Source organism: Sitophilus oryzae, unplaced genomic scaffold, assembly GCF_002938485.1.
Source record: "Sitophilus oryzae breed Bouriz unplaced genomic scaffold, Soryzae_2.0 scaffold_1442_pilon_pilon, whole genome shotgun sequence".
Classification (NCBI taxonomy): domain Eukaryota; kingdom Metazoa; phylum Arthropoda; class Insecta; order Coleoptera; family Curculionidae; genus Sitophilus; species Sitophilus oryzae.
The window spans coordinates 7,020,313-7,039,318 of record NW_022146107.1 but is presented as its reverse complement, the minus strand read 5'-3'; the positions used below and the strand labels follow the sequence as shown (position 1 = coordinate 7,039,318).

Sequence of the window (19,006 nt, the reverse complement as noted above, 5' to 3'; positions counted from 1 at the left end):
GATTCGAAATTATCAAAAGCTTTATTGGGTCGCGACCGTTGCAAGAATAGCGCCAAATAGTGTTTACATTGTCCTTATGGGCACTTTCTAATCTAAACCTGTGATCTAAACTTCTTTCATTTGTCTATGACATACATTTTCAAATTAGCAACATGAAGACCTACGCCCTAATCCGTAAAAAATATATATTCATTAACATATCGAAAAAATACATTTAGTAAATTAAAATGTAAACCCATACTTACCTCAAGACCCAATCAAAGTTAATTTAAATCAAAATCAAGGCAATGATTGCCGATTTAATTTGCACTAAAAAATTTTTGTCACGTCACAATAATTATTTGTTCACTTTCTTTTCCCCTGTACTATAAATTTAAATAACTACTATACAAAATCTGTTGTCAACTAAATACAAACCGAACTAGTAGTTTATACCATATTTCTTACCATACAGATAGCGCCACGCATAGCTTCAATAAGTGAGTATTCCAAATTACCAAAACAGTATTCCAAATTATCCTCACGTCCTCTACCTTATTCCTAAGATCCTATCATATCTTTTTAAAAAACAAGAGGAAATAAATAAAAATTAATATAATATAATTTTTATATTTATGTCAGTTTTATTACAGTAATACTGATCGGTTTTCAACTTTTTCTACAGATGAAACTAAATGTATTTAATGGTACATTTCCAATTAATATATAATAGGTATAGGTAAAATACTTAAGTGGACTGTCCGGATATATTCATATAAATTGATTTTCCAAAACACGATGAGCTTTCAGATCGGGTATTTTCAGACTAAACAGTCTAGATCCTTCTACAATCCATACACTGCCACTGTCACCACACTTATATACCTCTACAATTGCTTTAGCAACAACTTCTGGCTTTTGCCAGCAAGCCTCGTCCAGATACGCCTTTAAATCGTTACTCATGTGTGGACAGCATATCTTCTTAATCACATCCTAAAATAAGTCGATAAATTTATATAAATAAAAATAAAATGACGTTTAATTGTTATTTACACCAATACTCGAGAGGAGATTTGGCTAATTTGGGTTTTGAAATATTTGTAGAAATCCGAGGAAAATTTAAGTAGTGACAAGAAATTGCAAGAAAAATAGTAACCAAAAAATACAAAATAAATTTGACGTTTAACAACTGCAACGAAGTTATAGTTATATTTAAAAAGCGGTGGTGGTCGTGTGGTATAAGATGGTTCATACTTAACATAAATATAGGAAAGAGAAATCATTAGAAAGTCTTAGAATTTTGTTGATGATGGTTAGCAAAACACGCGTCCAGAGGTGAACGAACAACTCGTCATATTGTGGCCGAGTAGTGTTTTATTTCGCTCTTATGTAAAATCGCTAAAATGATTACTTTCGTAAACGGTGACTCCGTAATTCCAGAACATAGAGCAACGACTCTTATGCCTGTACGCATAAAGTTCTGTTCGTGTCCTTTGCTCCTTGTGTATCCTATAACACCATGAAAACTCCCTGCCAACACCGGTGAAGGACTAAAGGGTTCGGTTCCAGACAAACCCACCACATTTAGAACCATTCCGGGTTTTGTTATGACATCCTCGGCTAGCTGATTGACGTTAAGAGTTCCCATCTGTAATAAAAATATGAATTATAATCCGGTCGAGATATTAAATCCCGTGAGTTTCTAAAATCCGTGTTTTTAGAAGAAGAAAAATTAACTAATCAATCTGCATCGATCCATGCCCAAAAATCGTTCAATTCGGGATAAGTGAAAAAAGCTCGATTTTAGTCGGGAAAATTTTTGGAAACTTTGCTTTTTTCAGCCTTTTTTAGAATATCTACCAAGCCCTTCAATTATAGGCTTGGTGCATTCTCCGCCGGTGCTGCCACCATCTGCGAATATCGTAAACAACTAATATATACAAATACATGGGTTTAAATAGCGAGTATACGAAAAATTTATTATATAGTTATTCTAAAAGTGTTAGGAAGTATAATTTTAAAAATTCTAAAAATAAAAAAGTTTGTAAATATTTTGATATCTTCAGAAGGTCTAACTTGTATTATAATTTATTATACCAGCTAAAAAACTTTTTAGATGAGTTCAACTACGGTAGCGAGCATAGTTTTAATCACCGGTTTTGCTAGTGGAGCATAACTGGGGCTATTTCGGCTATAACGATTTTTTTTAAAGGTACATAATTATAATTTTAGAAGATGTTCATAAAACATTGTTGATTAAAAAAAGTATACCATTAATATTGCAAATTAGATTATATCCTCTCATAGTATATGTCTATTTAATTCTTTGATTATGTAACAAGCACTTTGTTTACTTACTTGTTTCGTCGAACTGCTTGAACCCATTTTTGCTTTTGATCAAATCGGTGTGAGAAACTATGAAGCTATAAAATGTTGTTTCGGGAGAGTTGAGTTATTGAATGATGTTGTTGCACCCAACAAGGTCCTCATTACGCGTTAATATTTTTTCGGCAGTTTTATTAACATTTGAAATTGTCACAACACGACGCCTAGTTCAAATCCTTTTTCACTTATTTTTACTACCCGAAACAGCGTTACATCACACAAACCTCGACTTGAGTGTTTTATAGTCTTAATAACTGCACTAGCAAAAAAACTAAAATACTTTAATATTATAACAAAACCACGATTTCAATATTATTTTAATGCGATCAACATGACGGCGCGCGGCGGCGGCGTGAAATAGGCACTGATAATTTCTGATTTTTGCCGCTGAAGCGCTGCGGTCGGAATTTGTTGAAATAAATTGAAATGCACCAAGCCTATAGCCTTAGTCGACTTAGGTACCCAAACTTGTATTTTTATTAAGAAATTTGTTCATTATATGCCAGCAGTAAGATATGAACTCTGCGACCCCACGCCACTGGGTACTTTCTGCAGCGGTACTATATATATATATATATTTTTTATTTTATTAATGTATAGATTCAAAATATACAGAGTGGTCCGAATTGTATTCGGAAACTTTTTATTTCGGTATTTTTCAAATAATTTCTGAACTAACGTCTATATTTAGATGAAAATTGGTGTTTTTTTTTTTGATGTGAGAAATCTGATTTCGATGTCAGCATAACTCTTACTTTTAGGGGTCGTCACCTACATGCTTTTTAACTGTTTTGAAGGGTAATCATTTTTCGTTCGCATGTGTATAAAACTCCTGAGTGAAAAATACAAATTTTCGCGGTATTTAGGTCTAAAAAGTCTCTTTGTAAAAATCGCTACCAGCAGCCGTTTTCGAGATATTTGGAATGGAACTATGGAATGGAAATAGTCAATACATGTGATCATGTACAGGGCGGACCAATTTGGTTGTTTCTATAGGGTATCTATAGGAAACCGTGAGAAATATTCAAATTTTGATACTGCAGTCTCGGGTTCTTTTTTTAAAAAAATAACAATGGCGCAAACGGATCGTGGCTATCTTGATCGGTTTTGAAGATACAAGGGGATTCTCAAATTTTGTACTTTTTGAAGATGTTCGATAGTTTGTTTATTTCAGCAACTACGGAAAAATTAATTATACATTCTAAAGGCACTTTTCTGTGTAGAATGCAGTGGCGTAGTCAGACTTTTTTCCGAGCTTTTTTTCAAAAAAAATATTTTTTTTAGATATTAACTATACTTATGTTTTTTTAAATAGAACCCCCTGTATATTTTAAAATTTCCTGATTCTGCTTGGCATGGGCTTCTCGAAAATATATAACACTCTATATTTATTTTCACTATTAACCTCAAAATTTCATTTTTTTCTTAAAATATCGAGTTAGAAGCAGGCCGCGTCGAGTAACAAAGTAAACGGTTGTCATGGTGATCGGAACATACCTTTGATGGTTGCAGTTGGGTCTTCAGTCTTGCTCTATAGCATATAAATGCTATAGAGCAAGGAAAACCCAGCTTCTACATCCTGGAGACGCAGAATCGAGTTTTGTAATTGGTATTTGGGAATGTTAGAAGAAAATGACTTGTTGTTTGATCAGATTATCTGGTGCGATGAGTCAAGAATTTCAAGTGATGGTATATTCAACCGGCATAATAATCATATTTGGGCAGAGATCAAAATCCCAATCAACAAGTAAACAGGGACATTTAACAAGGACGATTTGGATTTAACGTATGAGTTGCTTTACTGGGTAACGAGTTCTTGCCTATGAAATATACGAAGGGAATATGAATTCTCACCGATATCTTCAAATTTTAGAAAGACACATTGTTCCATTTTTAGATAACTTGCCTTTGGGGGAAGGTGAACAAAAAATATTCTTTCAGCAGGATGGAGTTCCAGCTCATACTCGCAGTGGTAGTAGAATATCTCAACGCGAACTTTGGACAAAAATGGATTTCAAACAATGGACCAATCAGGTGGCCACCTAGTCTTTGTGTTTTTATTTTTTTATATTAACTGAGAAGCCTGATTGAAGAAACCTGTTGAGAAATTTATAAATTTATTTGTTCTTTTTTTTAATAAACAAAAAAAACTGTTGAGTTTATATTAAAATATTATTCTTTTGTTTCTGTCACGCTTATTTTTTATTTGCTTCGTATTGTTCGATTTTATTTAATTGCTAATACATGGATTAATTTGAAAGTAGATATTCGCTTCTTTCCTTTAATACTTGACATGACCTACCAAGAAAAAATATAAATCAGCTGCCCATTTGCTTATATGTTTGTTAGACTCAATATAACATTCTATATTTCAAACATTATATATTTCTCAAAATTTTCAAATTTACTCATTTATTTATTATTTAAAAAACACACACTTCAATCTGTTGAAATGAAATGTCACGCATCCATCAAAGGTATGTTCCGTACACCATGTTAACCGTTTACTTTGTTACTCGGTGCGGCCTACTACTAACTGGATATTTTAAGAAAAAATTGAAATGTTGAGGTAAATAGTGAAAATAAATATAGAGTGTTATATATTTTCGAGAAGCCCATGCCAAGCAGAATCAGGAAATTTAAAAAAATATACAGGGAGGGTTATTTAAAAAAACATATAAGTGTCGTTAATATCTAAAAAAATATTTTTTTCGAAAAAAGTCTGACTACGCCACTGCATTCTGAACAGAAAAGTGCCTTTAGAATGTATAATTCATTTTTCCGTGGTTGCTGAAATAAACAAACTATCGAACATCTTCAAAAAGTACAAAATTTGATAATCCCCCTGTAGCTTCGAAACCGATCAAGATAGCCACGATCCGTTTGCGCCATTGTGATTTTTTCAAAAACAGAACCCGAGACTGCAGTATCAAAATTTAAATATTCCTCACGGTTTCCTAGATACCCTATAGAAACAACCAAAATGGTCCACCCTGTACATGTTGGGGATTTTTTTTTATTTCTTTGATCATAAGTTTTTCTAGAAAAAACTGTGATAAAACTTTTTAAAACGTTTCTGTTGAATCTTTGGCACAAAAACACTTCAAATTTATTATTTCAGTCTAATAACTATCTAGTCAACGTGTAAAATTTGTCTATATGACATGTATTGATTATTTCAATTCCAAATATTATGGGAACCATTACTCATAGCGATTTTTACCAAGAGAGCTTTTTTACGTAAAATACGGCGGAAATGTATATTTTTTCACTCAGTAGTGTAATACAGGTACGGACGAAAAGTTATTACACTTCAAAGCTGTTAGAAATCATGTATGTGGCACCCCTAGAAGTAGTTAGACTAACATCGAAATTGAATTTCTCACGTCAAAAAACACCCCGACACCAAATGACAAACAATAATGAAGCTTTTCTACACCCTGTATCCTCCAAAACGGAAACGAAGTATTTCAGGACATGTTGCCGAAGTTTTCCTAATACAGTTCGGACCACCCTGTATAAATAACAAAATTATAAGACAAAAAAAAATCAAAAGATTTATACATACTAAATTTAAATTAACTTCGTATTCCCATTGTTTTTCATCCCATATTCCAAAAGTATTAATTACCATATCAACTGATTTAAGTTCACTTTTTGCTTTCAAAAGAGAATCTGAAGGAAAGGTTAATAGAACATTAGCCAATTTGAAACTCATTTGTACAGTTTGACAAATATAGGAAGAGACTTGGGGATAGCACCGGTCGCGCACACGATAGAGAGAGAACGCATTCGGCGGAAGAGAGATGCAGTTACGCTACGAAAAATCTGATTCAAGCAAATTTGTGGGCTGTCCACTGCGCATCGAGGGGCGTCTCTTATTTTATATTTCTCACGTCTCTAGCTATACTTGTTAAGTTGTACGGAATAATACCATGAATATCCATTTTATCAGTGACATTGCATTTCAAAAAGATGGCCTTATTTTTTCCAAAAGTGCAGTTTAAAGCCGAAACAGCTTTCTCTCCTTTACAGATATCGGTGTCCAATAAAGCGATTTTTCCAACCTTTGCACAAAATAGCAGGTTAGCTGTCGCCTGCCCAATCGCGCCAGTACCACCAACTATTACTGCATTCTTACAATCGGTTTTAGCAAATGTTTTCTTAGTTTCAGGGCTAAAAGCAGCTCATTATTTTTCGCACAGAAAAGTTACGTTTACGTTACCTCTTTGAATTGCACACTAAAGGATGTACTAATCGTCTCGCACTAAAAATGATAGTTTTATGAGAATTACAAACTATATTCACTTACTTTACAATGTGGTAGTACTCAATGGTTTTAAAAAGTTATAATAAGAAATAAACATTTCCGTCTAAAATTGCATCTGTCTTCTTGACAATTATATTGATTTGTTGAAGGCTAATCAAAACCTGATTTCATTTTTAAATCTTTTAAATTTACTAAAATGTTAGGTAAGTACACCTCGACAAGAATAAACTATATTTACTTTTTAAAAAATTTAGTTACCTACTTGTTACTAAATAGAAGCAATCTCAAGTACATATTATTTTTGTATACCGGGTGCGTCTCAAAAGTGGCTCAACCCTCTAACTTATTTTCTTAATGTTAGTATATAACATAAATTAGGATTAATTGACGTATTTAATTGTTTTTAGTCCCTTCCTGTTTCACCCGAAATGAATACAACTTTTGATTTTTAAATGGCACCCTTGATATTTTTTGACTTTATTCGATAGAAAATGACATTCTCAATAGAATCGCATACTGTGATCACATATCATATGTGAGCTTTTGACATTCTCGCTTAATAAAAAATCGTATTTTAAATTTCAATCTAGAGTGCCATGGCTACGTTAAAAACACTAATTCTTAATCAAGGAGCCTTGGAAAATAGATTTGATCATCTAATGTTTTTAGTGTCTTGTCCTGACCAGTTAAAAGATTCCAAAATCGTATTTTTAATCATATCTCAATTTTTTCAAATGGAACGAGGGTGGCTCATTAGCATATTTAGAAAAAAAAAATTACGAATAATTTGATACCACACATTTGGTATTTCGAGTCAAATTTTCGTTATGAACCGCAAGTTATAATTTAAAATAAACCATATACGAAAATGTCAAAAGTTGACATATGATGTCATTCTATTCAGAGTGTTATTGTCTATCGAATACAGTAAAAAATACCGAGGGTGCTACTTAAAAAGTTGTAGTCATTTCCGGTGAAACAGGAGTGACCGAAAACCAATGAATAAATGATTCTATTCTAATTTATGTCATATACAAAGACATACCAAATCTCGTTTTTTTTAACTACACATGTTGACTAATTAGTTATTGAACTGAAATCATAAATTTGAAATGTTTTTGTGCCAAAAGTTCAAGAGAAACTGTTTTATCATTTAAATAAAAAGTTCCCAAAATCTACTCAACATTTTTATTTCTTTCAATAATGACATGTATTAACTACTTCCATCCTAAATATCTTGAGAATGAGTCATTTATTACGTAAAATATCACGGAAATGTATATTTTTTAGTAGTAGTAGTTTTATACAGGTGCAGACGAAAAGTTAGTACTCTTCAAAACAGTTAAAACACATGTAGGTAGCGCGACCTACAAGTAGGAGTTATGTTGACATCATAATCAAATTTCTCGTGTCAAAAAACCCCCAGACACCATCTTTCATTTAAACATTGACGTTACTTCAGAAATTATTTGAAAAAAATTGAAACAAAAATTAAACTTCTATACCCTAGAGCTTTGAAACTATTCATTTTAGGACATACATTTATATGAACTTTTTTCTTAGTTTTATCTGCAGAATATGCTGCCAAAGTTTCCGGAATACAATTCGGACCACCCTGTATAACTACAATATGATCGAAAAAAAGGCGTCAACGATGGCTATGAAGTGAAGATCGCTGTCATTTAATATGTAATGTTATAAACCAACTGCACGCCGTTTTTTCCATCATATGGTATTAAAAAGAAGGTACATGCGTGATGTATGTATGTAGCGGATGGCCAACCAAGTATAAACGCCACGCCAGAGGGGGCTGCATTTTAGAAGGTAAATATCATATAATCACTAGTATAACTTAAGGAGAAATATCCGCTAGAGGTGAACCTGGTGTGACCAATAAGAAAACGGAATTTTTTTGGAAAATATACATCTGAAGGTGAAGGCTATTCAGTAAAAATATCACACTTTACTAAACTAAAACTCGCGTTTATTTTACTTTCCATTTAATTCACAATATAATATAATAATTATAAATATCTTCTATCTTCAATAAACAACTGCACGTATTCTCTCCAAATCATTATAATACTTTTGTTTGTCTGGCTCCATAAATCTAAGAAATAAATATTACTTTAACCCATCAGTATGTATAAAATTACATAAATAATATTTTACCAAGGATCAGTTAATTTATAATTTAATCATAAAATTCATAAGTCTAGCATGTATAAAATTACATCATAAAACAATAAACGTACACAGGATGTTAAACTTTTAGAATAGTTTATAAATATTCAAACAGATACTTTTAATAGAATTATTTACATGTGTGTCATCTAAAGCATGCTTGATCATAAAACTATACCGATTTGGCCATTGAAACTGTGCGGTCTGGATTTTAACGTGTAAGACAGTGATGTAGATAGCTTAATGGGAAATCAAATGTATTAAAGAGATAAAATTTGGATCGACACATTTCTTCTATGCGGTATTGCCGGATTTTGCATCAAAATTTCAAACCGCGCAGGTTAGGCGTTTACAAAAAATGTTGTAGGCTTTATTTTTCACTATTAGTTACTCATTTTACTACAGCAGTAATAGATTATATTTAGTTTAGATATTTTATCAACATTTCAGTAGTATACATGAAAGTTTTTAAAATAGTTTATATTTTTCTATACACATTTTCTTACAAACGTAACAAACCGGCAACACAATATGCCGTTTTTGATTTTGTCTGTCTGTCAACCTATCATTTATATTATTCTCTGTCACACTCATTAAAATCCAGACCACATAAATTGGATTACCAGGAGGGTATGGACACCCTGTAAAGGTATGGATTAACCTCCTACATTTCCTGATAATGGTATAAAAGACTCACCAGCATTTGGAATAAGGATTGCTTTCTGCGGTCAGGTTACAGTTTTTCCGATATGCAAAGTTACGGTAATTTCAGCTGCCTGGGAAGTACAGAAAAAAATATAGTAAATAAAGGAAAAAACATGAAATTTGTAATATATGTTGGAGGCAGATGCCGAATTCGGCCTATGTCCGAAATAATTAGACATATGGCGATTATAATTAAATATACCTACCTATATCCACAAAATTACGCGGAAGAGTTTTGATTGGTTTCAACTTCTATGCGGAGGGTGTTGTTAATCTTTTGTTGTTATATTATACCAAAAAAAGATTAACCCCCTCCGCAAGAAGTTATATAAAGACTATTTATAACCACGAACTTGCACTCATCTGGCAAGTTTAGTATGGACGAATCGCCATATGTCTAATTATTTCGGACATAGGCCGAATTCGGCATCTACCTCCAACATATATATTAAAAAAAATGTTATGGAGTAAACGGAGCAGAGCATATATGGTTGACATACAGGTAATTAATTACGTTGTATGCAATTATATTGTCTGCACGGGACTCCTTATTCGCTATTCCTGTGTGCATCAAGATGCTTTATATTAAAAATAAAACCTCTCAAATATCACAGGCTTATCCAATATATCACAAGGATGGACAGGGAACTTCCATGCAAAATTCACAAAAATGTTAAGAATATTAGAAAATTATTTTATTTTCCTTGAATTAACTCTGTATTTAAGCAAAAAAAAAGTAGCAAAATAAGCCTTCGGCATTTAACATTTTATGTAAAACTGGCTAAGTATTTTTACACAAATGAAGAAGGAAATTAAAGATAAAGGTTTAATACTATATCCGTATTGTAGCACATTTTTAGACAACTTCTTTATTTTTAAGATTTTGATGGTCAAACATCAACAAAATATTCCTTATGTTTGAACTAAATTTTCTCGAAAATAAAGACATATTTAAAATTCCGTTACAGTACGGAAATAGATTACAAAGCACGTGTGTTTGGAATTTTGAGTGTGGCTTAACACAACAGGATCGGGCTAAGCCTTAGGCAGATTTCTGAAATATAATATATATTTTCTTCGGCCACACATCCGCATTACCTGACCCCTGAGAGCAACCCAAAAGTACAGCGTAATAGACTCTTAAGTGTTTAATGATCCCACAGAGAAGAGAAAATGTAAGTGCAAGATAAACATTTGAATAGAAAAAAAAAAAAAAAAAAACTAGGAAAAAACTTTCCGACGACGGTTGTGTTTACAAAAAAATAATTATTTTATTTTGTAGATTTTCTTGCAGCAGTGGCGAAATAACCATACAGGATTTTTTTGAAAAGATGAATCCGCCACATAGGTATAGACATTTTTTATAAACTTAAAGCTTACACCCTGAAAATTATATTTTAAAATCACCGAAAATATAGTAAAAATTTAAAATTGATGGCATTTTTTGCTCTATAAACTGATATTCATGGGTTATTCCTTCATAGCCAATCAATATCCCCACTTTTGTAACATTACATTTTGATTTTTCTCTTCTCAAGCACTTTTTAATTCAGTTCAGGATATTCAAAGTGTGTTTTATAACAAGATTTGTTAACAAAAAATTTGCAAATAAAAATAAAATTATTGTAAAAAATAAAACCTTCACTCAACATAAATTAAAGTTAAAAAATATTTATATTGCTGTAATTTATGTTAAATTATTTATTAAATTTAGTTACTCATTAGCTGAGAAATAGACAAAAATAAATAACTCCAATGAAATGATGGTTACTTACTTTTCAATAATCCTCTGCCCCACAAAGCTTTCTAGACAGTAGGATCCTCTTTTGTCCATTGTTTGAATGTTTACATGGTGTTTGGCTATATATATATAAAACATTAAAATTTATTATACATGAATTTAAATACTGAATATAGATTTATTTTTAATTATAATTTTAAATCAGAACTGCAGGAATCTCATCTTTATTATCAGAGAGTGTGATATTATCATCATAGAAATAATTTATAAGCCTTAGTTATTTCTTGTATTTGTTTTAGTTTCTCTAGACAGAAATGTATGTACCATAAAAAGTTAAATATTTTCAGTTAGTTAAATTTGAGATCAGGACTAGAACTACATACTGAGAAATTTGTCTCTGAAAATGTTTAATTGTTAACACAATACAGAAGAATAGTATATTTCTCGATTTACAAACATTTATTTCAGTAGAGTTTTTACGAGATTATTAAAATGTACTGATCACATGTAATAACCCCAAATCAAAATAGAAAAATATATAATACCACCTACCATAAAAGTTCCTCTTTGATATCATATCTTAACATTGTTCCAATACATTGAAATCCTTTTAACTGGAGTTGTTCTCTGCATATAACATCTACCCTGACGATAAAAAAATATTTATTAGCGTGTTCGTTAAAAATTACATTTTTTCGGCGCCCCAAAAAGTCTTTCCTTTTGATGAAAAACTACGGGGAATTTTTTTTTAGTTTTAAACAAAAAGAACACGTGCCGACGGCCAATTGAAGTTTGCTATGAAGTGGATATTGAAGTGGCAATTTCAGTTGGCCAGCGGCACGTGTTTGTTCTATTTGTTTAAAATAAAAATTTCCCCGTAGTTTTTCATCAAAAGGAAGAATTTTTTGCCCCTAATATTTATAAAATAAAATATACTTATATGTATAAGTAAGGTCAAGAAATGGCAATATTTTTTGCCAACATATTTACAAATGTGGGTTATTATCAAAAAACTAGTAAGTTCCTTTAACTAAATTAGTGTAGTTCAAAAAATAAAGTATTAAATCTTCAATTTAAAAAAACATATTAATATTTATTATTAAATATTACAATTTATTCTTTACCATAAAATAAAATATTATCAATAAAATAAAGTATTGTTACATGCATGGGAAACCCAAAAGTGAAACAGCTATCACATCCGGTACTATGAGCATGAATGTCTATTTTGGGAGTTTTCTTTTGAATTCTTCAGTGGTAACAAAGAATCAAAATGGGAACGCCCGTGAATATTATAGTATGTCCAACGAGTCGACAAGATTTCGACAGAAGGCATTAAAAAATTACAGAGAAAATACAATTTACTGTGAATTAAAATAACAGAGACAACTGTCACTCAAGTATACTCTCATTGAACAGACTTTAATACCAGTTAATAACTGACCTATAAGTATCCAAGAACCCTTTAGAATGTACTGCAACTGATAACCTTGGCAGCCTAGAGTTGGAAAGAAAAAAAAAACAGCTTCATTCATTTCCTTTTCTTTCTGAAATAAACAAAAATCATATAATTAATTACGCTGTAGACACAATATATAGAAAAAAAAATAATACTCTAAAATTTTAAATGCATACTGTTTAAAATAACGAGAATTTAGGACGTAAAATCATTAAGATGACAAATACCAAAAGGTTTTAATGATTAACATAATAATAAGGTAATAATAATATTAAATATTAAAGAAAATTGATGTCTGCTCTATCTATTTTAAAATGTCGTTGCTTATTGATTTAAACTATTCATCAGAAGAAACAGTTAATTTAAACAATACACAACATCAATTTTCACAGTACTAAACGCCACTCTAGATTAAGATACTAGTCATCTGGTGGAGCTGGGACTGTGACATATTCAAAATGATAGATATAAAATAATAGAACTTACCTCAGTATTGTTCAGATGCTTCGATTGCCAGGAGCGCTAGCCATATATACAGCGCATCAAATTTATACATTTTCCTCAGATTTATGAAGATATCCATTCTAAAATATTACAGAATGCTCCAATTATATTTGAAACTAATAAAAATAGAAGCAATATGAAAATCATATAGTTGGTTTGTTAGATAAACTTATAGTTTGTTAACATAAAAGTGAAAACAAGAAATGTTCAAAATTTTAGCAGTTAGCAAATTCTTCCTTGGTTTGACAAATAAAATGTGATTTCATACTTATCACAACATTAAGGCTAAGCGCAAATTGAGTCGCGTATATCGCGCCATAAGCTCTGCTTGGTGGTCCGCAAATTGGGACGCAGTTTTTCAGCGACTCGTCTCTGCGACCGTATAAAAACGTCTGCATAAAAATGTCTGATTCGTCATCGAAACAATTATTGTTACTAAACCTTAGTTCTGAATCAGGTCCCGCAGGTAGCGCCGCGCTGCGCTTTGTTGCCAATTTGTACTGTCCCATTTATTTCTGTAGTTTACAAAAACTCGCGTCGTGCCAGGTCATATACACACGCGATATACGCGACCCAATTTGCGCTTAGCCTAACACAATTATAATGATATAACAATATACTATTTTTAAATTAACAATCATAAAAAAATAGTTGAGATGACAAAAAGCACTTGTTGATTTTATACTATATTGGTCACATTATTTCCATGGTCTGTATTTTAAAGCATATGATAGAGATAACTATATATGACAGGTTGGCAGACAGAGATACAAAATAAAAAGCGGTATAATGTTGCCGGTTCGTGCGTATGTAGGAAAGGTTAAGAATAAGCATGGTGGGAGTACAAATTACGGAGTTTACTTTTGTAGTATGTCTTTTTATTTTGTTTCTATGACTGAGGCTTAATAAGAATCTTTTGCAGTCGTGAGTAACTAATAATGGTGGAAATTAAAGGTTCAACCATAGATGCAAAATTTGTCGTAAACCCCCACTTCGGCGGTTTGAAATTCTGATGCAAAGTCTAATCTTTCTCCTTCTTCTAAATAAAAGGTAATACCACATAGAAGAAATGTATCAACCCAATTTTTTTATCTTTTTCTCTGTCCCCATCACTGTCTTACACGTTAAAATCCAGACCACGAGCCTGTGACATTTTCCAATGATATTTTCTATAATTATATAACAACTTCTATAACAACTTAATATTAAAAGAACTCATATATTTTTATTAAAATGTTGTTGCTTACTGATTTAAACTATTCATCAGAAATCAGAAGAAATAGTAAAATTAAACAATACTCAACATTAATTTTCACAGTGCTAAACGCCACTCTAGATTAAGTTACTAGTCATCTGGTGGAGCTGGGACTGTGACATATTGAAAGATATCTTCAAAATAATAAAACCTACCTCATTATTTTGTTCAGGTGGTTCGTTCATTCTCATTATAGAGATATTAGTCTGGAACAAAACATAATGTTCCAATTAAATTTCAAACTGATAAAAGTTAAAGATATAAATGTTATTTAATATTTATATCGCAATGTTGAACATAATTAAAGTAAAACTGTTACAAATTTATTTATATGAGAGAAGTAATAATAATTATTAAAATTGGATTCTATATTGGTACATGACATAAAAAAATCTAACTGATATAATAGTACTAATAGAACTAAGTATCTCTTTTATTAACCAAAAATTATTAATTTATATTAATTTATTTCCAGCGACCAATAAATTTGGAAAATTGCTTAGTAAAATAATAAATTTCATATTTTCTACATATCGTCCTATTGCTGCCAAAAGTCACTAACTAACATTTTTCCAAACAACCAAATTCAATCACTAACTATATTTTGAAGCGGAGAATTGATTGCATAAGTCATTAACTACGATTTCTGGCTATTTATGTTTTATTTTAATACCAAATAGTTACTAACTATAACATCTTTATGCAATGCAATTCATTTTTAGATGCATTTTTCTCGGAAGTAATAAAAAGTAAGTTAGTGACTTTTGGCAGCAATGGGACGATATATTTGTAATAGTATTACAATGTAATATATGTATTCGAAAATATAACGAATACATACTTCACACTAAATATAAAATAAATTATTTATTTATTTTCAAAAAACTATTGAACAAGACATCGATTCAGTATCAAAGAAACTGTTTTAATGTATCATCTTGATTCACTCCAACGTCCTATTTTAAACACATCGGAGGCGACAAGAGGGTATTTATTTTGCACACTTTTTGTCACAATAAGCCATGAAAAATGCTTATTTATATGTATATTTCTATGCTTTTTGAACCGGTAATCAGTGATATAAAAAGAGAAAAACATATTGAAAGGTTTCAAAAATCACATCTTTTAAGCAGTATAAATGAGTTAATTTATACTTACAGAGTCCATTTCAAACTAATCCACTATCTGTCAGTGATAACAACTGTCAAATTGACGTTACATTTTACAATTGGATAGATTTAACTCTCCAGATAAATTACACCTATCCATACTCAACTAAAACAAAATCAATATATTTAATTATAATTATTTAACAAATAGCCATATTAACTGTTATAAGATTTTATATATTCAGTTTTGTAAGTTATAATCACATAGATTCAGGTGAAACACGGACAAAAGTTTCATCACCATAAATATAGTTTTTACTAATTTTTAATAATACAGTTTAAGATAATTTTCATAAGAATGTAATTGTTAAAAATTACAATCTTATGGAAATTATTAAATTATAAAAGAAAACATTCAATTAAGATATATTATAAGAAAAAACTCAGCAATAAATTAATTATACTTAAAATATTTAATTATTTAAAATTAATAATAACAATCTTCTTATTATCAATCTTACAAAACAATGATCAATTTATTTATGATTTTAAGTTTATTATATTTATGTATAGTCTATGAATAAGAATTACTAGTATTTTAAACTCACCATCAGTTTTGTTTTTTTACAATCCATACTGCATTTATATTACCAGAGCTCAGAAACAGCCATTCCAAATACCTAAAATTACAAAATATATTAAAATTCATCTACTAACATAAAAATATATAACTATTTTGCAAAAATTATCAGTTGGCAGTGTAGTCAGCACTAGGTTTTTTGGGTAACCTCAGCAGAGGGAGCCTGCCAAATATCTCATCATGTATAAGTTATGAAGTGTGAAAGTTATGCGTAACCAAATAAATGAGACAGCAGCACTGAATGCATGTTATGCACATATACATTCACGCTTGAAATATGGAATTATCTTTTGGGGAAATTCTTCAGATATTAGTAGGATATTGATACTACAAAAAAGGCTGATACAAACTATGTATGGAATGCATTCGAAAGATACGTAGTCTATCTAAAATTTGCTCTATGCTAAAGGTGTATTTATTTCAAAAAATATCCTAACTGTTATTAGTATTTATGTCATGGAATCAGTGTTATTTGTAAGTGATAACAAAGATTTATTTTTAGAATGCATTAGAAATCATGATCATGATACAAGATTGTACAAAAATTTAAAATCAGAAAAATGTAATTATACCTTGATTCAACAAAATGTAAAATTTAATGCTGTAAATATTGACAATTCCTTGCTATTGAAAATTGCTATTAGAAACTTGCCAAAAAACAAACTAAAGTCTGCTTTAAGGGGGCATTTAGTAAATAAAGCATTTTATTCAGTGCAGGATTTTTTCTTAGATAGCTCAAAGACTGCTCTCGCCGTCGGAAGTGGATTCTAATTTGAATATTAAAAAAATGTAGTTGTATATTTCTAAGATATATCTAGATTTAAGGAAATTATGTTAGTTTTTTCTACCCATAATCAATAGCATATTATATTTTTGTTTTTCTTTGTTTAGACGGGTTCCACGTTCATATGAACATTATTAAATTTGTAATTTTTTTTACTGGAATGAATAAACTATTATCTATCTATATCAATACATTATGAAGTGTGTAAAAGCAAAATTCACTGTATCCTTCCATACTAATAACTTAAACTTTGATTATATTATTCCCAGAACATTTTCTGCAAATAAAAATCTACTACTGTCTATATCGTCAGCTTTATAACGAAAAGGTGTATCTAAATTTTTGGCTATATTAAGATATCAACTTCATAACATGCACAATGGGTCATTTTTTAGCATGGAAAATTCGCTGTATCTCAATATTATACCTTACTCATTTTATATTCTTTTAAAAATTTGCTCTATGCTAAATACTAGAATTAATAAATAATTAGAATTTTTTAATTGCTCTCCTCAAAAGTTGCAAAAATCGAGATACACCTTTTCATCACAAAGCTATACAAAGCTTACAATATTTCATTTTATTTAATCATATATTTTCTTCTGAAGGATAAGACATGTTTTTCTTTTACATGCTTCAAATATTAATTTATATAAAATATAAAACAAACCTCTAGGCCATGTCTCAACTCCTTAATAAAGACTTTCGTCTTTCGAACATAACATGTTCAGTTGAAGAGGTTGTAAAATGTATCTCATTCAGTATAAAGTTAAACTTTGTTTGTCACCATCCCCAAATAGTTCCATCCGATTAAGATAACTAAAAATTATATTTATCAATATAACAAGTTTTATTAGTATTATTGCATAGTAAAATTGGCATTATTATTATATTCAGACATCCAAGGAAGTTTTATTCATTCATTAAAATTTCAGTTGATAAAAGTTTTTATCATCATTTCAATTTATAAAGCATATACTTAAATTATGGTTTTATTCTAGATACATACCACATGATGAAGCTAATATTCCAGGCTCCAGTAGTCATGGCTATTGCTATCTCGTCCCTACTGGCGTTCTATCAAGAATCAAGATGTTTTCATTTGATTTCAGTAAATGTAATTTAAATATATCTCCAATGTTTTGTTTCTCTTGAACTAGATTTTATTTAATATGTTTTTTACCAATTCTCTTAGTGTACTTTCTCGATGCCATTTTTGAGACTGGCTCATTCATCTTGCTATAGCAATTTTCCAAATTCTTGTACCAGAAATGTTGCAATATGAATAGCATGGGTAATTATTTCTATAGCTCTTTGATGTACTTAAATTATATAGATACATTGATAGTACATACAGATAGTCTAAAATCAATATGAAAACTTAATATATTTTTGTAAAATAGTTTTTCAGACTATTATTTTAATTTGTAAGAATAATATAAAATAAACAAGATTTTTTCTAACATCACACAGGAATAACATATGATAAAAGCTTTGAGATAAAAGAGTTAAATTATTTGCTCAAAGTAAAATTTTAGTAGTAATTTTAAAAAATGTGAGATACAAAGACCAGGAATATATTTTATTTTAAATATATTCCAACGATGTGAGATATCTCAATGTTCTTTTGCACTAATTCGACCTAAATCTACATGATTAGTATAAAAGTAGGAGATACCAAGTGCTCATTCTAAATAGGTAAAAAGATTTTAAAGGGTTTATTTTATTCTTTTATTACTACTAAAATACAGGCAAAATATAAATTTATGGATATCAAAAATGTAAAAAATACTTACTTGATTTACTGATGAGCCATAATCGCGAAAAAATAATAGGATTTTTTTCTAAAATCAATGCCGGGTATCCGATAAAAGCGTTCACGTGTAACGTCAGTACAGAACCATTGCAAGGATGAAAAGAAATAAAAAAGGAGTTGTCAGTTCAGTACCGCCAGTACTTCAGTTTCAGTACTTGTTTGTCTGTAGAAAAGT

At 30.3% G+C, this 19,006-nt stretch overlaps 1 protein-coding gene and 1 long non-coding RNA gene across 4 annotated transcripts; both read right to left on the bottom strand.

Moving 5' to 3' along the window:
- Positions 1–610: 610 nt before the first annotated feature.
- LOC115877245 (alcohol dehydrogenase 1-like) lies at positions 611–6,702 on the bottom strand. Its single transcript, XM_030893396.1, has 6 exons — positions 6,677–6,702; positions 6,590–6,631; positions 6,299–6,540; positions 5,933–6,039; positions 1,391–1,627; positions 611–972 (listed from the first exon to the last, which is right to left on the bottom strand). The coding sequence occupies exons 3-6, from the start codon at positions 6,309–6,311 to the stop codon at positions 751–753; spliced, it is 579 nt and encodes a 192-aa protein (XP_030749256.1). The 5' UTR covers positions 6,312–6,540; positions 6,590–6,631; positions 6,677–6,702; the 3' UTR covers positions 611–750.
- Positions 6,703–8,596: 1,894 nt separating this feature from the next.
- Positions 8,597–19,006, bottom strand: LOC115877180. 3 transcript variants are annotated; one of them, XR_004049297.1, is made up of 12 exons: positions 18,812–19,006; positions 18,025–18,377; positions 17,686–17,834; positions 16,200–16,271; positions 15,641–15,757; positions 14,532–14,688; positions 13,210–13,307; positions 12,709–12,811; positions 11,817–11,909; positions 11,299–11,383; positions 9,516–9,594; positions 8,597–8,744 (listed from the first exon to the last, which is right to left on the bottom strand). It is a non-coding gene; the product is annotated as an uncharacterized LOC115877180 (long non-coding RNA). The 3 variants fall into 3 exon arrangements; XR_004049295.1 differs by having other exon boundaries at positions 14,638–14,688; positions 18,812–19,004; XR_004049296.1 differs by having other exon boundaries at positions 11,817–11,904; positions 14,638–14,688; positions 18,812–19,004.